Source organism: Dunckerocampus dactyliophorus, chromosome 19, assembly GCF_027744805.1.
Source record: "Dunckerocampus dactyliophorus isolate RoL2022-P2 chromosome 19, RoL_Ddac_1.1, whole genome shotgun sequence".
In the NCBI taxonomy this organism is placed as follows: domain Eukaryota; kingdom Metazoa; phylum Chordata; class Actinopteri; order Syngnathiformes; family Syngnathidae; genus Dunckerocampus; species Dunckerocampus dactyliophorus.
In genome coordinates, this window is record NC_072837.1 from 17,594,401 (window position 1) to 17,614,053 (window position 19,653).

General features: G+C 45.0%; 2 protein-coding genes across 4 annotated transcripts; both read left to right on the forward strand.

Moving 5' to 3' along the window:
• Window positions 1–4,010: 4,010 nt before the first annotated feature.
• fabp7b (fatty acid binding protein 7, brain, b) lies at window positions 4,011–5,210 on the forward strand. The gene is made up of 4 exons (XM_054761133.1): window positions 4,011–4,169; window positions 4,246–4,418; window positions 4,496–4,597; window positions 4,905–5,210. The coding sequence occupies exons 1-4, from the start codon at window positions 4,097–4,099 to the stop codon at window positions 4,953–4,955; spliced, it is 399 nt and encodes a 132-aa protein (XP_054617108.1). The 5' UTR covers window positions 4,011–4,096; the 3' UTR covers window positions 4,956–5,210.
• A 112-nt stretch (window positions 5,211–5,322) lies between these two features.
• Window positions 5,323–19,589, forward strand: smpdl3a (sphingomyelin phosphodiesterase acid like 3A). Of its 3 annotated transcripts, none has more exons than XM_054761127.1 (9): window positions 5,323–5,805; window positions 8,092–8,305; window positions 8,574–8,718; window positions 8,789–8,885; window positions 8,976–9,139; window positions 9,221–9,401; window positions 9,790–9,914; window positions 11,160–11,348; window positions 19,246–19,589. In XM_054761127.1, exons 1-9 carry the CDS (start codon window positions 5,679–5,681, stop codon window positions 19,570–19,572), a joined length of 1,569 nt encoding a protein of 522 aa, XP_054617102.1. In that variant the 5' UTR covers window positions 5,323–5,678; the 3' UTR covers window positions 19,573–19,589. The 3 variants fall into 3 exon arrangements, with proteins under 3 accessions (XP_054617102.1, XP_054617104.1, XP_054617103.1); XM_054761129.1 differs by lacking the exon at window positions 19,246–19,589 and adding an exon at window positions 16,758–19,232; XM_054761128.1 differs by lacking the exon at window positions 19,246–19,589 and having other exon boundaries at window positions 11,160–14,877.
• The last annotated feature ends 64 nt before the right edge of the window (window positions 19,590–19,653 follow it).

Genomic DNA, 19,653 nt, shown 5'->3' on the forward strand with positions numbered 1-19,653 from the left:
CATGACAAAAGATAATATGTAATAATAAGTGATGAAAAAGTTAATAGTTGACAGAAGCGTACTTCGATGTTGAGTGAGCACAGACAAAGTCACGAATACTTCAAGTAGTCCTAACAAATAAGAAACAAGCAGTAGTACGTGCAAGAGTGCTTCGACATGGCACTGCTTGTGCACTTCCTTGTACTTTGTTAACATCAACTGTTTGTGCTGTTTATTCAAATGGCTTATTTTCAAGCGTGTAATTTGCACCGGGGATACGGGGGTCATGACCCCTTGCAAAAATCAAATCCAGGCAATATAACCACATCATTCCGATTGAATCAAAATATACATTATCTTGCATGAATATTTTGTTGTTAGCCCTGCGATTGGCTGGCGACCAGTCCAGGGTGTACCCCGCCTGTCGCCCGAAGTCAGATGGGATAGGCTCCAGCATAGCCGCGACCTTAGTGAGGATAAGCTGCATAGAAGATGGTTGGATGGATGATTTTCTTTATTTATATCATTTGCCAGCAAAACTTGAGCATTTTTAGTCATCCGCTACTTGGTATTACCCAACCCACTTTCTCTACCTAATGTTTAGGGTTAGGGTTACTATTTGCTGTATGTTTGGCATGGGTGGAGACAGCAGAACCGCGGAAAAATGAAAAGAGCACTAAAAGGCGGACAGACAAAACCTAAACCTAATAAAAAAAGAAAAGAAATACTGACCAAAAAGAGGTAAATACCCGTATTGTTAAGTTAGGTGATGATATGGGACTGGGGTTGGCAAGCTAGTTGTTCGATCGCCAGTGTCCTGCATGAGGTGAAGCCAGGGTGTCAGGTCAGTTTTGACTTTGCTCCAAGACACAGTTTCGGGTACTGGTTTATCTACATTTCTCAGTTGAGTGATCGTAACGTCGCTGTTTTCACATCGAATATCTTGACAGTAGTGACGGTATTTTACTGATCAAATAACGTGATAGCCTACACAGAAGCTACATTTAACCAGGCATTTCTACATTTTAAATGCAGCAGAGTTTCTGCTGCAGTCGGAGCGGTAACCATGGTGATGACGGACGCTCCTTCAAGCGACATTACGTAGCAGTCCTGACTCCTGCTGCAGCAGGGCGGCTGGGGAGCACAGTGGCAGAGAAGGGGAGAGAAGTGTAGAGCGACTTCATGTCGTGAATCTTGACAAGCTTTGGGAAATGCCTGAATGTATTTCCTTAAATTCTGCTTTGACGTCACTTGTCATTTTTAATCGGCCTGTTACCATTTGAACATTAACTAAGCTTTTTTTTAATATAAGGTTCAAGAATGTGACCAAAGAGAAGGAAATGACCAAAGAGGCACAGCCTAATCACATTAAAAGTATCAGTGTATTTGTAATGCAGGCACGCCAGTAATAACTGATAGTTAGGCCCTTGCTTATTTTAGTGCATTGTTTGACTTCTTTACTCAATCCTTTCTATAATTTAATTGCACATACTGATATGCTGAAGGTTTTTAGCATTGTTCTTGCATATAAGTGTTTTCATTTTTCCCTAAGGTCATATTTGTCCTCTCTTGTTGGGAGGAATTGGATGCCTTTTTTGGGTAGCAGATTGTTTGCTTTATGCACAATTTTAGCTGTTTTAAGGTTTCAATCGGAGCCCTGTCAAGATCGCTTTGTTCATTTGTGCATTCTGATCCATCTCATCGACTGTGCTCTTCATTTGATCCATCTCATCAATTGTGTTCTTCATTTGCTCAATTATTGTTTCCTCTGGTTGTTTATCTTCTTGAAGAGCGGCATTCAAAGCAGCATTATCATCCTGTGGTACCCTGATTTCTTTGCGCAGTGCTCTAGTTTCCTTCTCATGTCTTTAAGCTCATCAAGAAACTCAGAGAAGCTCCTCTTGAGGCTATCCACAATTTCCTGCTGTACCTCGTTCACATGCGGCACAATTTCCCGCTGTAGCTTGTTCATTTGCGCGGTCAATAGCTTCCTGAAGTCGTGACATAATGAGAGCTACCCTTGGCTCAGCGGCATGAATGGCGACCAGCATCTTGAGTGGCTCCCAGGCATCTCACGGCTTTGCTGGTGGTGGCTTTCTTTCCAGGGGTGGCCTTTCCGGGTTACTTGACCCGAAGCCTTCGCGGCTGAATCAGATTGTTTTTCTCTCTCTTTCTCTTTGCAGTTTGCCCTGTTGCCAGGCAACCGGCCTGCGCTTCAGCGGTTAGCCGGTTAGCTTATGTTGCTAACGGCAGTCGGCGCTTGTAATTCGTTTATTTCCGTACCTCTCACCCGTCCCCTAGTTGAAGTCAGAGATGTCAGCGCACTATTCTAGTCTTGTGATCACGAAGTGTGGCCAGGAAGAGTGTCTTTTTTTGCATTACTTTCGAGGTAAATGTGAATAAAAATGACTTGGATTGTGCTGGGCTTTTGCACAGAAGGCCGCTGGCCAGAAGGTGGCGCCAGAGAGCCTTTGTACAATATTACAATATGAGCCCACATGCTGTTTGGCCTTTAAAGGAAAAGTAAAAAAAAACAAAAAACATTTGCCCATCATCCACAATCTTTATGTGAGACATGAACACTCATGTCTTTCTTTTTTATGTGTGTTCTAAACGTATAGAAACAACTACAAAGAGGCAAGTAAATAATGCACATAAAGGGACACACTTATTCCGCCTCGAAAGCTCGCGATTAAAACACCAACAAGGTTTTATGCTTTATATCCATGCTGTGAGCACTTAGTAACAGACACATTCATGATAACATGGAATATTTACAGTATTTTGCCCTATTATGGTCATTTTAAGCAGTAGCGGAACGTCCTTCCTGGGTGCATTGATTTCACATAGCAACATAGAAAGGAACGCTACACCTAGCGTTAACTTTTCCAAGCTCAAAAAAAAAAACACAGCAGCAGTGGCGGCAGCTCCAATATGTAGCGTTACCTTTCGCTAGTGGCCTGAGGCATTGTGAGCGAGTGTGTGGTGAAGCTACTCACTAGTCGGCTAGTCGCTAGCCGGTGTGGCGTGGCGAGGTGTCACTACACCAGTAATGTAGTTTTTGGGTGTAACAATGTCAATAACAATAATAATAACAATGTCGCTGTAGCTTGGTTAATATGCACGTCACATTATGGAAATGGAGCCTTGTTTGCTGCTTTTGGAGTTTTTTTCAGAAGGCTTTCTAGGCGGAATAGGTGCGTCCCATTACGTGCATACTTAGATGCCTCTTTTTAGTTATTTTTATATCTTTAGAACGCACAGAAAAGGGAAAGACGTGTGTGTTGATGTCTCACATAAAGATTGTGGATGCTGCAAAATTCCAAAAAAAGTGCACTTTTCATTTTGAACTAATTTTATTTTGTTTAATCCAAACAACGCAGATCTTTCAGTCTTGTTTTTACAGTTTAGTGCAAATCAAACAGCTGTGAGTTTACAAGAAACTGAGTTTCTCCGCATGAGAAACACATTTCAAATACACCAAAGTAGCTTAAAATGCATTTGTTGTTAAGATAGTCGTAGGAGCGTTAAAGGGACAGTCAAGTCATTATTGTGTGACGGTGTTGACACAAAACGTGCACACGCATCCTCTTGTGCACGCATCGTCATTAGTATGTGATGATGCTTTTGGGGGGTGGCGGGAGGTTGTGTTAATGCAGCTAAGGACAAAGGGCTGTCACACAAAGTGATCATGCATGAGTGCCTGACACATTCCACACACGGGAGCGCCCGGATGTCTGATTGTCCCCCCCCCCAAAAATTGAAGAAATGAAAATGATGAGCCTCTTTGTGAACTTTCCGACAGCAGATGAACTTTTCAAATTCCAATTGTTCCTCTTTCCACATTGTGAGCCTACGTTATTCCACCAGCGTGAGCGGGAGTAATTACATCATTAATCACTCCAATGGGATAATTTAGCTTCTTTTCTTTCCAGGGGGTCAGCAGGACCGTGACCCAGTTTCTTGGGCCAATCGCAGCCCTCCAAAAAAGTCTCCTGAGCCAATGGGGAGCATGGCGCCGCCCACCTGCACACATACTAATAGGGCGCTGCATAAGAAGCCCAAAGGGGGGGCAGCACTCGCTCAGTGTGGAGAGTCCCAGCAGACAAGCTTCATCATGGTCGACGCCTTCTGTGCCACTTGGAAGCTGGTGGACAGCGACAACTTTGACGAGTATATGAAAGCTCTGGGTGAGTACGCTCCTCTGCCCCCCACATGTAGAGCCCGTCCCGGTTGAGGCCTAACGTTGCCTCTCTCCCCGCTCAGGCGTGGGCTTCGCCACCCGGCAGGTGGGCAACGTGACCAAGCCCACGGTCATCATCAGCCAGGAGGGAGACAAGGTGGCTATCCGCACTCAGAGCACCTTCAAGAACACCGAGATCACCTTCAAGCTGGGCGAGGAGTTTGACGAGACCACCGCAGACGACAGGAACTGCAAAGTAAGAGCACCTCGGATGAACTGTGACCCGAAACCTTGTAACTTTGGCGCTTAACGTTCCCCGCGTCGCTCTGTCAGTCCACAGTCAGCATGGACGGAGACAAGCTTGTCCACGTCCAGAAGTGGGACGGCAAGGAGACCAAGTTCGTGAGGGAAATCAAGGATGGCAAGATGGTCATGGTGAGATGAGAGCCTCTTTGATGCCACACAACGGCGTAACAGTGTGAGAGAACGTGTGAACATGTGAAGTTTAACACCCGTAGCAGGCATTTCATCAGCAGATTGAACGGCCACGTGGCGCTCCAGCGTCGAAGTCAGATAAATGCCGGATTTATTCTTACAATATGCAGAGGATTAATTTAAAAAAAAAAAAGAAACGAACTGCATGCTTAAAATGGCCCCCGGGCCGCACTTTGGAAACCCAAATCTCAGAAAAAAGATGCTCATGTATGTGCCCGAGTCTGACCTCTAACTTCTCCTCTTACAGAACTTGACCTTCCAGGACGTCCACGCCGTGCGCACCTACGAGAAAGCATAGACAGGCCACACACACACACACGCGCGCACACACACACACACACACACACAACCTTCCGTCTACGTACAGGAAGTGTTGTATTCTCTCTGCTTGTCTTTGCACTTCCTCACCTTCTTCATCCTGCAGGCTGCACTTGTGTGTGTGTTTTTGTGTGTGTTTGTGTGTGTGTGTGTTTTTTTTTAAGAATTTCTTTTTTATATGAAAAACATGTTGGATCGATTGTCATGCAACATAAAATAAAACACAGAGGGAGAATGGTGGAGTCTTTTTTTTCATTTGTTTGTTGTTGGTCATTTACTACATTAGCAATTACTTGAAGATCATTCCATGACAACTGGTGGGTTTCTAATTAATTTAGCTGTATATACCAATGTTAGGGCAACACGTCATGTATTTTGTAAGTTTGGACCCTAGGAAGGACTGCAATAATATTTATTTATTTTGAACAATAAGGCTTTTAAATTATTATCCCGTACGGTAAAAGCTAATTGAACTTAAAACAATATAAGACTTAATATATTTCTACTAAACTCCACAGTACAGTAAATACGTGTGCCAGTTCAGTCATGTGACCAACCTGCTGGCTGTGAGCTGAAGCCCCGCCCCTCCACCCATGAAAACACACCACCGCCTGACCATTACAACTTCCGGTTTATTTGACAACACATCAGCGTGACTTCCCGCGACCGGCGACGTTTCTTTATTTACTTTGCTGTCATCGCTATGAGAAAACATGTCGCCTCTCGTCTTTTCACAAAGGCTCCGCTCGCCTGCTTTATGCTCCTGCTGTTTGGCGCCGCCCGGCTGAAGGCGGCCCCCCCTGGAAGAAGAGGCGACTTGGGGGCCACAGGTGAGATACCTTTAGACCAGAGTTTCTTCGGTAAATGAACGTTTGGAAGGGCTCAGCTTCCACACGTGCAAAGACAACGGCGGACGGTACATTAGGAGCCGTCACACTCCACAAATCGCATTCTCGGACAAATGTAAGCAGTTTTAGTCAGGTGAACCACGCCGAATTACTTACCTGACATGTAGCATTCGAACAGGGTCATGACATGTTGATGTAATGTTAATAGTTTAATGGGGAATCGTCCAAATATTTTGAATTGGTAGATTTTGCTGCGCAATTCGTCTCGTCGAATCCTTCTCTGAGGTTCAACGCTTCAAAGTTTCCTTCATTGGTACTCGAAGAGCCAGCAAGATCAAGGAGTAACACACACACACACAAAACCCACAGATCTGCCATAAAAAGACCTACCATACCACAAAAATAAGTAAAACCCATACCACTCAGAGGCCCGAATATCACAATCAGACAATGTTGGAGCAAGTCAAAATGCAATACAAGTAGAGTATTTGTAGCCATTTCGTCCATCAATTGTAATACTTTTGTTTTGCTTTTAATACTTAAGTCTTCAGCTCTTTTGTAGCTGAAAGCTGATCAAGCGCTGGTCCCTGTTTAAAACAGTTACCTCCCTTGGTTGACAGGACGTGACAGTAGACACCCATGGCTTCGTGTTCGGGTACATTTTTACTTCCTTACACGGCATGATCATGTCCTCTACAAAATGCAATACAGTATATGAAGAGATGACATCTACTTAAGTGTCCAGAGCAGGGGTGTCAAACTCGTGCCATGGAGGGCGGAGACACTGCAGGTTTTCTTTCCAGCCAGTCACTAAAGCAGGTGATTTTAATGATCAACACCTTCAGTTTGAGGGAAGGAGCTCATCAATTAAATCACCTGCTGAAGAAACTGGTTGGAGAGAAAACCTGCAGCGTCTCGGCCCTCCAGGGCACGAGTTTGACACGTGGTCCAGAGTGAGCCCTAAGAATCTTGCTTTGATAACGTTAAAGGAAAAGTACCGTCATCCACAAATCCTTTTGTGAGACATGAACACACGTCTTTCTCTTTTCTGTGCATTGTAAAGATAGAAAAACTGATGAAAGAGGCAGCTAAGAATGCATGTAATGGAACACAACTATTCCGCCTATCAAGCCTTCTGAAAAAACCTCCAAAGAGTGTCAGCAACGCTGCATTTACATAATGTGACGTGCATATTAACCAAGCAACGGCGACATTGTTATTATTGTTATTAACATTGTTCCGCCCAAGAGCTACGTTACTGGTTTGGTGACACCTTGCCACACCACACCGACTAGCGACTAGCTTCACCACACACTCGCTCACAATGCCTCAGGCACTGATCTGTACTAATAAGTCTGGGTAGCTCATTGGTCAATGACTTGTGAAGCCACGCGGCCACCATATTGCCACTCACAAGAAACACTTCTCGGACAAATGACTTATGTGAGAACTTGTGAATTGTTAAGTCTTTTGTTAGTTTGTTACCGACTCACACTAAATGCAAGGTTAGTGTTCAGACTAACCTCGCACAACAGGTGTGCTTGAGCTTAGCCATAAGGACTCGGGTATGATCACTTTTAAAAATTCTGTCGATATCATACCATACCTGAGTCATAACAGCTTTACATGGGGGGCCGTGGGGGATATGAAAACAAACAACCGCGACTAGACTACTAAATAATTTGCGGTTGCTTGCAAATATAAAAAAAATTGTTTTTTTTTTGTTTACCCGAATTTCAAATGAAACCCCACATGGAGACAATGTTTATATATTATTACATATTATATTACATATTATTCCTGTGGTTTTTGTTCAAATATATTTCTATATCAGAAAAGAGGTTATTTGTATTTCATAACACAAACAAAAAAAAATCAGAAAAATGTTAAATGATTTTAAAACTTGTCTCTTTTATGATTCATATCTTGTACAGACGAGAGCAAAGTCAATTGTATGAAAGTAAGAAAAAAAAGTAAAGGATCATGACCATGGATTTTAGTGGAAAAAAGGGATGGGATATGCAGTTAAAACACAGAAAAGAGAAAGACATGTGTTCGTGTCTCATAAAAATAAAAAAAAAGTGCACTTTTCCTTTTAAAACTATACAGTAATGTGGTTAACAATAAACGGTGACTACACTCACTGAAACGAGACAATGAATCTTTACATAATGAATCTGTCATGACACACTTTCATGATACACTTTGACTCTTTTGTATTATAAATGTCCATTTTTCTAAATGTTTAATGTTTTTCCTCCCGGTCAGGAAGGTTCTGGCACATTACCGACCTGCACCTGGACCCTACCTACCACCTGGCGTCAGACCCCACCAAGGTGTGCTTCTCCTCCAAAGGGGCGGCAGCCACTGGTGCCGGACCGTTTGGGGATTTCCTGTGTGACTCGCCTTACAGCCTCATCCAGTCTGCATTCCTACACATGGACCGCCTCGTACGCCCTCAGGACTTTATCATTTGGACCGGGTATGAATAGCAAATGTGTTTACAAAGTGCAGACACAGAAAGCAGAACTTGGAAGTAACATTCTGTAATAGTCGCTGCAGGTATGGGGAAATTCACTGTACATAACATCTGGCGTGTTGGGAGTTGCTTCTATGCACTTTGAAGCCTCCCTTTTGAGAAACATCAAATACTTAGGCCCGGCAGAGGCTCGTCCTGAATCTGTGAAGTGTGTTTGGGCTACATTAGCATTACTAACGAGTGTGTGGCGCATGCTATGTTCCTCCTGCAGGGACAGTCCGCCTCATGTTCCTGTAGATGAACTCTCCACAGAGATTGTCATCCAGGTGATGAGCAACATAACTCAAACCCTCCTCCAGCACTTCCCAAACGTCACCGTCTATCCAGCTCTGGGGAACCACGACTACTGGCCACAGGTACAAATCCAACCAATCGTATGTTGGAGATCGCATCATTTTTTGGACAACATGGCGTGTGTGTTGTCAGGATCAGATGCCGACCTCCACAAATGACATCTACGAGGCCGCGGCCAACATGTGGAAGCCATGGCTGCAGACGGATGCCCTGGAAACGCTCCGTCAAGGTCAACAATGCCATAGCACACGCTCTGAAAGCTTAGCACGTAGCTAATGTTCTTCTGTTATTAGTCCTATAGCTGCGCTGTCTTCCACAGGTGGCTTCTACTCCCAGCTGGTCCATTCTGGCTTGAGAGTGGTCAGCGTGAATACCATCCTCTACTACGGTCCTGACAAAGTCACCACCAACATGAGCGACCCGGCGGGACAGTTTGAGTGGTTGGAGGACACTCTCAAGAGAGCTGAACAGAGCACGGAGAAGGTCAGACATCACTTGCTTCATTAGTAAGTCCTAAAAATCTTCATCGGTGTTTGTGACTGTGATGATGATTGGTTGCTGCAGGTCTTCATCATCGCTCACGTTCCAGTCGGCTTCATGGCCTCCTTCAGGAATACCACCGCCATCAGAAAAGCTCACAACGAGAGGCTCGTCGACATTTTCAGGGCGTACAGTCATGTGATTGCCGGACATTTCTATGGCCACATTCACCGGGACAGTATCATGGTGCTCCTGGACCAGAAAGGTACGCAAAAGAACACACCCACTGGCCACTTCATTAGGTACACTTGCAAACTAAACTACCTTTACAAAATTGATTGACAGTCAGGGAAGTATTCATGTGACATCTTTATTCGTCTCATAAAGACAGATATGATGCAGCTATTCACATACATGCCCATGTGCTGCGTAGCCAACTGTTGTGTAACCACTCTTCTCCAGTTACATTTGAGTATGTGCCGTGTGTGGAGGTTACAATCAGAAAAGTCACAACTAACAAAAAAAAAGTAGGTGACTTAAGGTTGAGCCTTGAGGCACACTGAATTAGATTGGTGCTTCTAAAAGACAGACAAGGGTTTATTTTGAAGTTACTGGTATGCTTTTTTGTGTATTTTTTTATTTTTAAATTTTAGGTAAGCCGGTGAATTCTCTCTTTGTGGCTCCGGCTGTGACGCCCATCAAAGGCGTTTCGGAGGTGTACGCCAACAACCCGGCGGTGCGCTTGTATTTGTACGACACTGACGACTTTGGGATTTTGGTAAGAAGCACGCCACAGCAAAAATCCTAACTGTGAGCATAACCGTAGCAGAGGCATAATGGTTTTTAATTCATTGTGTGTGTCAGGGTTTAGGACGGGGCTGCGGGCTGAAAGACCAGAGGGCTGCAGGGGGGCATGTTTGTCTGAATTGTTTAAACAGGCTAGAAGCAAACCATGTAGATAGGCTAAGAAGTTACAGTAAATATGTTCAAAGAAATGCATGTCAGCTCTGTTATAGGTGACAAACCACATTTTTTATATTGCTATTAATAGTTTTAACATTTTGACTTTCCGATATTGCCGCCTTGAATATCAACTGATACTGATATCGATCAGATATCAGCACAGATCATGCATACCTTTGTCAATTGTTTACTAGCGTGGAATGTTAGAAAAGGCTTGATCAAGCGATTATTACTCAGAGAATAATACAATAGTCAGCAACAGTAAGGTATGAGAGAAATGGACCCATTTACTTCTTGATGCGTGTGGCGTATTGTTTTATCCACAATAGGCACAATGTAGCGATGCTCCAAGTGCTCAGTGAAGCGTTCAAACCCGACGTCATTCACCACCGACAGGGGCTGGCGCTTTTCTCTTACAGCCAATGGCTTTTTGCCATCGTGACCCGTGCGTGGAAGTTTCTCACTCTTGGCAAATGTGCCAAACAGCGGTGGGTGCTTCAGGAATGCCGTGCTGTTGAGAAAATCCGTCGTCAAATGTGCGATGGGATTGAGCGTATTAAACTTCCCCAGGTTTGTGCCGCCACAGGGAACTTGGGCATGACCTTTTTTTTGTTTTTATTGAGCATTTTTTTATCAAATACAAGAAAAAAGAAAACTGAGGGTTTTTTTTTTATCAGACAGATAACAATATCAGATCGAGACACTCCTATTCTTCACATGACGCCTTTTTGCTGTAGTGTCTTTTACAAAATGTCATGGGCCAGTAAAAAACAAAAAAAACCCCAAAAAACAGCCATGGTCTCCAAATGGCCGTTTAGGACCTTAAAGGACTAAAAATAAGAATAAAATAACCAGAATTTTTTGAAAGTACTGACACTGTTTCCAGTTTGCAAACAATCATTGTGAGTTGAAACTAAAACTAAAAGCGTCGCCCATCTCGAAAGAAGTAGACGAAAGAGTCCTGACTTGATGATGAATGTTGCTGCCAATCTGCAGACAAAAAGTCTGTGTGTCGCGGAAGAAGGCCTGAAAAGATGTCTTGTTTGTGTCCCCCGTGAAGGATATCTGGCAGTACTATCTCAATCTGACTGAAGCCAACCTCCGGCAAAGAGCCGACTGGAGGCTGGAGTACACCATGACGGACAGTTTCGGCGTGAAGGACCTGCGACCCGCCAGTCTGCTCAAGCTGGGTCTGAGCATGTGGCTGCCGCCCGCCTCCACCTTTGACACCTACTATACTCACTACATGGTGAGCTATGACACCCAGCTGCGGTGCAGGGCCCAGTGTAAGGTCATCCAGCTGTGCTCCATGCTCTACCTGGACCAGGCCTCCTACTCCGCATGCATGACACAACGTCACCAACTGCTCGTCAGCAACCGTGCTTCTAATGAGTCACTTTGAAATCTTACACTTTAATTACACAGCTGCTTCTTTTAGCAGCACGCTCAGGACGCTCAACACAACAATGATAACAAAAAAAACGTTACTTTTTAATGGACTAAAAGTAAAAGGGATCTTATCCTCAGGGTGATCGTTTTAATATTACTGACATATTTCTTTAGCTCATGAAATAGAGGACACAAATGAATTTGCTGCTTCCTTGGAGGATATTTGAATGGGTTTGACTAGATGTGCGAGTTGACTGGAATTAAACATTAGAAGGACTGTAGAATTAAACAATGGATGCACTGTTACTTGAATGACAGGTTGCCTCTCAGCCTTATCAGCCTGCCAAAGCTGCACACGTACAAAGCATACACAAGCGCACACACCCTCGATTGACACAAGCTGGAACCAGTTCGATGCAGACACATAGCCACATACTGATCCACTCAGGAAAGGGTACCACCCCTGCGTGGGCAGGACTCGAGAATAGCACAACAATGTAGGCACTTCCCAGTTTGAGACTTTCTTCCTTCTTCCTTTTCCTCCTTGATGGATTGAAGTGCAGCGCTGTACTTTCACATCTTCCAAACAATTTCTTGACAAAAAAATGGAAAATGCAGAAACGTGTGTTCGACTGATCTCTTCTTGGGATAAACAACCTGGAACATTTCATAGAGATGCACGATATCTTCTTTTTCAAACCGATACTGATTATGTTCTGCTTCTCAAGAGCGATAATTGTTTTAATATGTTTTTTTTTTTTTTTAACTGAATTGAATTTGAATTGAACTGTAGTTTGTGCACCAGCTGTACCTGTTCATTTATCCTCATCAAATATCATGACATTACTACTACCACATCACTACTATCTGGAGACCCAAAGCATAGAGTGGGAGGAGCCACCTGCTGTGGCCCAGGAAGGTGCACTGTATTCGGGCACACGCTCCGAGCAGCCGGCGTGATGACACGGAGGTCTCTAGCAAACCTTTTGCACTTTCAAACACTGCAACGCTGGCGTTTCAGGCGGCTGATAAGGTTTTTTGTGTTCTTACTGTGTCCCGAATGTGTCCCAATGCAGAGCATTTGGTACAACGGCCTTCCTCTGAAAGTGACTGCTTACAAGTGAGCTCAGTGGATGTTACGACAGGCTATTAACATCACAGGCCGGAGGAAAAGGGAGCGCTTGATTTGCTCACCCGCACTGTACGAGTAATCTCGCCTTATTTTTAAACTATCGGTGTTCGGATTTATTGGAATGATGTCTTAAACTTTGAACCCTGCGGCTTACACGGCGGTGCGGCTAATTTATGCCTAATCTCGTGACATCTCCTATACTTCAGAACTACTACTAATCGTTTAAATACTACGTTGCTCATGAGTCACTGAGGAAACGATTATAAGGGAAAGCTATAAGAGAACTCATGACGAGCTTGCCAACCCATCGGAAATTGTAGGAGATGAAGTCTGACTCACGGCGTCATCTTAGAAGGGTAAAATCATCACACAGCAACTTAACACTCAAAAGGTAGCTAAGAAATATACAACACAAATACCAATACCACTTTAAAATAATCAACTATTTTAACTTTTTCCCATAATGCATTATTCCCAGAGGAGCAGTTCATTGGCCAATGGCTGCCATGGCAGAGGGAGCGTATGAGAAAGTATCATGTCTACCATACATTATTTTGGTATGCAACAAGACTTCTGTCCAGGCACAATCTGACCTTTTTTCCCAATTAAATGATAAAAAAAATAATAATACAAGACTTTATTTTGCTACAATAAGCATAATCTAGGGGCTTTTGCCTTTCATATAAGCTATTTCGGATTCGAAAAGAGCAGCTAAAAGTGAAATGATTATTGTTCCCACGGCCTGGATAAGTCACGAGACGTTTGCCAGGCACTCTTATGTCCAAATGACATCACGGCAAGCTGATTGGACGCTCGGTAAGTGCTTTGATCCTCTGTTGATGCCATGACAACATTGCTGTTATGTGCAGCGGCCTAATGTCATCAAGAGTTGATGCTAACATGCTAATGCTAACAGGAAATGAAAAGTTTGCCTGCAGGAGGAAAAAGAGCAGCGACTGACCTTTTTTGACCCCCCCACATCCCCCCAGGACCGCCACTTCCCTCCCACCCTCTATCTTACTCTTGTTTGAATGGGGTGAAAGCGTCTCTCCTTTCTCAGCCTCCCCTCTGAACATTCCATGGCTTTTGTGAGCGCACCCCTTCGCCCTCCCTTCTTTTAAAGTCCACTTATGTAACCAAAAAAAAGAGCAAAGCAGACTTTTAAGCGGAACTTGATGTCCAAAGGCAGAGAAAAGTGTCAGGAGGAGAAAAAAGGAGTTAAGATGAATGATGAATGTCTTTGCAAAGGACCACACTACCACCCGCCCCCCTCCCACTTTGCTCTCTCAGGGCGTAACCACGGCGACGGCCCTCAGACGGGCCAGCGTGGCCACAGTTGCCGGGGTGTCGGTTGCCACGGTAACAGCAGTGGAGCTCTTTCAGTCTTGTCTCGCCGGTTAAGAAGTTTGAAAAGACGGAAAACAATGCTTACATTAACATTTTAATGTGTGTGTGTTTTTTTAAATATGAAAACGAGTTCAGGCTTGGGCGCAAAAGTTTAAAAAGGGAAATTGTTTTAGGTGCAAAGTGATACCGCCACCGACTGCCCTGGCATACTGCATTGTTAGCGTCGGTTTCACAGCTGCTACCTGTGAAACTTGTACAAAAACTTCAAAAGTTTGCTTTTCAGCTCTTATGACTGACCTGAGGCAACCTCCCCAAATCCCCCCCTCTTTTTTGTGTTGGTGCTCCAGTGAGCCCAAAGTGATTAGTGTCGTTCAAGAGTCGCCATCTTGCAATTTAGCTCTTGCCATGCGCTAATGCTAATCCCCGTCTACTAGACGTTCAGGTGGGATGGTCATGTGACCACTGGCATCACAGTGTGTGGAAGAGTAGGTGACGTCAGAAATGTTCTTCTACCCCAGTGGTGTCCAAAGTGTGGCCCGGGGGCCTTTTGCAGACCTTGGCACATTTAAAAAAATATAATTTAACAAGAAAACTAAAAACGACAACAGCAAAACAAACAAAATCAGCAGTAATTTTAGAAGAATAAAGTCCAAAGTTGTAATGTAACAAAAAGTCCATTTTATGAGAATAATGCTGTAATATCTGAAGGTGAGACACGATGGCGAGCGCCTGGTGGCCGGACCTGCGCCCATGGGGTCTGGCCGGGCACAGCCCGAACAGGTAACATGGGTCCTCCCTCCCATGAGCTCACCACTCGTGGAAGGGGCAAAAGGGGTCGGGTGCAGAGTGAGCTGGGTGGCGGCCGAAGGCGGGAGCCTTGGAAGCTAGCTCTTGGAACGTGGAAGGAGCCTGAGCTGGTGCGTGAGGTGAGACGTTCCGACTAGATATAGTCGGAACGTCTCACCTCAACGCACAGCAAGGGCTCTGGAACCAGTCCTCTTGAGAGGGGTTGGTCTTTATTCCACCCCGGCGTTGCCAGCAGTGAGAGACAACGGGCAGGGGTGGCAATTCTTGTTGCCCCCACGGCTCAGGGCCTGTACGTTGGAGTTTAACCCGGTGAACGAGAGGGTTGTTTACCTTCGCCTTCGGGTGGGGGGGGACGGGTCCTGACTGTTGTTTGTGCTTATGCGCCAAAGCAGTTCAGAATACCCGCCCTTTTTGGAGTCCTTAGAGGGAGCACTGGAGAGTGCCCCCTTGAGGGATTCCTTTGTTTTTAGTAGTACAATTTCACGCTACTAAAGTGATGGAATTTTTCCTCATATTCCAATGCCATCCATCCATCTTCTTCCGCTTATCCGAGGTCTGGTCGCGGGGGAAGCAGCCGAAGCAGGGAAGCCCAGACTTCCCTCTCCTCAGCTACTTCGTCCAGCTCCTCCCGAGGCGTTCCCAGGCCAGTTGAGAGACATATTCTCTCCAATGTGTCCTGGGTCTTCCCCGAGGCCTCCTACCAGACGTGCCCTGAACACCTCCCCAGGGAGGCATCCTGACCGGATGCCCAAGCATGGTCGAAGCTCTCCCGGAGGTGGGAGTTGAAACTCCTTCTGACAGGGGGCTCTGCCAGACGTTCCCAGGAGTCTGACCGGCATCCTCCCCCACCATCTTGAGTCAACTCACCATCAGGTGGTGATTGGTTGACAGCTCCGACAGCTCAGAGTTTCCAAAACAGTCCGACGACACGACCACAAAGTCGATCATCGAATTGCGGCCCAGGGTGCCCTGGTGACAGATGCACATGTGCACATGCTCTACCCCCTGCTGGTCCCTGCTATGACCTACATTCTTGTAAGGCAGGGGGTGTCCAAAGTGAGGCCCGGGAACCACTTGATATATATTTTTTTTTTTATTGGCCTGTGGCATATTACAAATCTAAAATTAAACATGGGCCGCATCCGAACTTTCCAAAGGATTAGGAAGTAGGGGCACATTAATAAATATACAAGATGGCCTGATGGATGGCAGTGGCTCAGGAGGAAGAGCAAGTCTGGTCCGATCCTTCCTCCCTCCACCCAGTCACTGGGTGCTGCCCACACTGGTGTATGAATGTTTGCTAGTGTCAGACCCCCCCCCAGGGCAGCTGTGGCTACAGATGTAGTTACCACCACAAGTGTGTGACTGAGGACTGAATGAATAATGGGTTCTCTTCATTGTGAGGCGCTTTGGGTGCCTTTGAAGAGCCCCATTAAATCGAATCCATTATTCTTATTATCATAAGATTTATGAGAAATAATGTGAAATGTTTTCAGATACTTTGGTTTGATTTTTGCGTGTCTAGTAGACAAAAAGAAAAATATTACAGAGAACCCCCCCTCGCTTCTTCCCACACGTACGAGTCACATGACAATTACAAGCTGCGCATCGCGTTAAAAGGTCTGTTAAGTGAAGGAAAAAAAAGAAAGGACTTCATCTGGCCTCAACTTAATTTGTTACCTTCAAAGTCAACAGAGCGGACATCTCGTGTCCGTGAACGTTTGTGTTTTGTGCGTGATCAAATATTTCAAGCAGGACCCAATAAAGCTCTTTTTATTTGAGACTCCCGTGAGATATTGCCCCCACTCCACCCCCCTCCCAAAACCAAGTCTCACACACAGTCCATAATGGATGGAGGGATGGGGGGGTCTCTTTTTTTTTTTTTTTGTCTCATGCTTCATTCGTCGTTTGTCAGCCGCCATGAATGGACTCCTTTATTACTACTGTGTGTGTGTGTGTGTGTGTGTGTGTGTGTGTGTGTAGTCTGGGATTGAGGTTGGACCTAAGCCTCTTGTCACTGCTCTGCATGGGACCACCACAGGCCGTTCCCCCCCTCAGCCAATCAGCTTCCACATTACTTCCCAGCCACACATCCTCAAACATGCAACAAATGAGAATGCATGTATTTGATGTTTATTCTGCTTCGTTAAGTGTGCAACTACTGCATCACGCGAGATGTTTCCAGGGAAAGTATTTATGTGCAAATCTCACGAAGGAGAAAGCGGGGGTGATTCCTCGGGGAGCAGAAAACTGCAAAGATGGTGGATAATTGTAGTTGACTGCTGTGGAATGTGTGTGTGCGCGTGTGTGAGCGGCCATATTGCAAAGACCAGCAGCCACCCTCCAAGCGGGGGTCAGAGGTTAAGATTACTGTTAATCCCACTTCTTCTTCTCTCAATCTGTCCATCCTCTTTCTTCTTCTCTTATCATCCCCTCCTCCTTCCTGTTCTGTCTGCCCAATTTGTGGGGGTCATTGGGTTTATCCCCAGTTGAGGGTGCAAGCTATGGGGGGGACTCAGCCCCTTTATTTCCACCTGATTACCACCTTGACCTTCACCTTTTTACTACTGATTTACGTATGTGTTAGGAAAATGTTTTTATTTAGCCGAGCGTGCTTTTGTTGAATGTCTAAACATGTCAATTTGTTGTCTACGCAAGTTTTTGTGTTGTTTTGAGCGAAAGTTGTATAGATGCTGCCCCCTGCTGCTACTGCTGCTGTACTACCTCTCAATATAGATATTAAATACACTGCATGTCAAGCATATCATTAATATCTCGTCGGTATTGCGTCAGGCACTTTCTGGCCGAGAGTTGTTTATGAGCCCCGCCCAGGTATGTGCGTCTATTTTATTTAGACATTTTAGCGGGATTAATGAAATAAAAAATACGGTACTGTAACGGTAGCAGCTACAGGTAATGTCTGTGGGTGCGGGAGCGAGGAGTGACCACCAGATGGCGTCACCAGCCTTGAAACAAGCGTTCACCAATGGTGCGTTCACCATTGGAAACCACTGGAAAGTCACAAGTTTAAGACCATTGGAACGTCGCTCGAAGTCCGAATTGGGAATTGTACCTCGCCAATACGGGTCTGCCAAAACTTGACACCAGACAAACGTTAAATAGAAGTTGATATAAACTACATTTATTGGTTAAACAACGTGTCAGAATTTTAACATGAAAAAAATATGTACTTGAATGCACCTGTATTACATGCACCTACAAAGCCTTCTGAAAACTCCCAAAAAGCGCTAACAGCACATTATTTCCATAATGTGACCCGCATATTAACCAAGCTACAGCAGCCTTGTTGTTATTATTGTTATTAACATTGTTGGGCCAAGAGCTATGTTACTGGCGTAGTGACACCTCGCCACACCGGCTAGCGACTAGCTTCACCACACACTCGCTCACAATACCTCAGGCCACGAGCGAAAGGTAACATTACATATTGGAGCTGCCGCCACAGCTGCTGTGTTTTTGTTTTTGAGTTTGGAAAAGTTAACGCTAGGTGTAGCGTTCCTTTCGAAAGTTGAAATCAATGCGCCCAGGAAGGAAGTTCCGCGAATGCTCAAAATGACCAAAATACTGTAAGTATTCCATGTTATCTTATTACTACATGGTTATAGGCGGCATAGATGTGTCCCATCACGTGCATTAATTGCCTGTCACTTTTTGGCATCTTTAGAACGCACAGAAAAGAGAAAGACGTGTGTGTTCTTGTCTCACATAAGGATTGTGGATGAAGGGCAAATTTGTTTCAACAAATGCAATTTTCCTTTAACTCCGACGTCCCAAGTGGGGTATTTCCTACTTCTCAGCTGTTTGGAACGCACCATTAGTGTAACGCCCCATGACGTCATAAACAATCCACGCAGTCAGGTGGTAGAAAAGCACTTTGTTGTTCTTGTTCGTTAATTTGTTGCGCTTCCACCAGCAGCCGTTCACAGCTCGGGACCATTGTCACGTTCCACTATTGTCTGCCTCCCCCTTCCCGCGTGTGTGTGTTTAAAGTGGACACAATGCAAATGAATTCATCGTAGTGCAGCTGTCCTATCCCCAAACCCCGCCCCCATTCTAACACATTGGTGTGGTTTATTTGTGTTCGACATGCTTAATAAGTTACATCACACAAATCAACATGAAATGTTCAGTAAGAAGGAATAACAATATTTAAAATAAGGATAAAAGTAATAAAATAGGAACCAACTGTTAATAATAAATAAATACATTTGAATAAGCAATGACTATGATTATATTTCACATGTAAATGAATTAATGGGCATTTTAATATAATAATATTTATATATTTCCTTGTCTTTTCGTATAAAATGAATTAAAAGCAGTAAAAAAAAAAGAGGTCCCATGATGAGGCTTCAAGTGTATAATCCCTCCCTTCCCCTCCATCATCATCATCATCATCATCATCCATCCTTTCATGCTGCCTTCACTCTTCCTCTCTTTGTCCATGCAGGCTGGTACCTCTCCCTCCTCCTCAGCATCCTTTCTTCCCTCCCCCTTCCGGCTCCATGCCCCCCCGGCCTTAAAAAACACACATCTACCAGCTCCTCAGTCCCTCCCCCAACATCCCCCACCCTGTTCCTCCCAGCTTGTTGTCAGTCACTTTCTGAGCGAGCAGACAGCGGCAGCAGCAGACGCTAATCCCGAGCACAGCGCACCCCACCCCACCCAACCCAAACACAAACAGAACAGAACCAGGGAACGCACACGGACGGAAGATACGAGCCAGGGACACACCTGTGCGGCTGGACGGGAAGCAAAAACTTGGCAACCGGGATGATTTAAAGGCGTTTGGAGGGAGGGGCTAGGTAGGAGGGAGGTGGACTACTGACAGCAGCAGCAGCTCGGCGGATGAAGACGC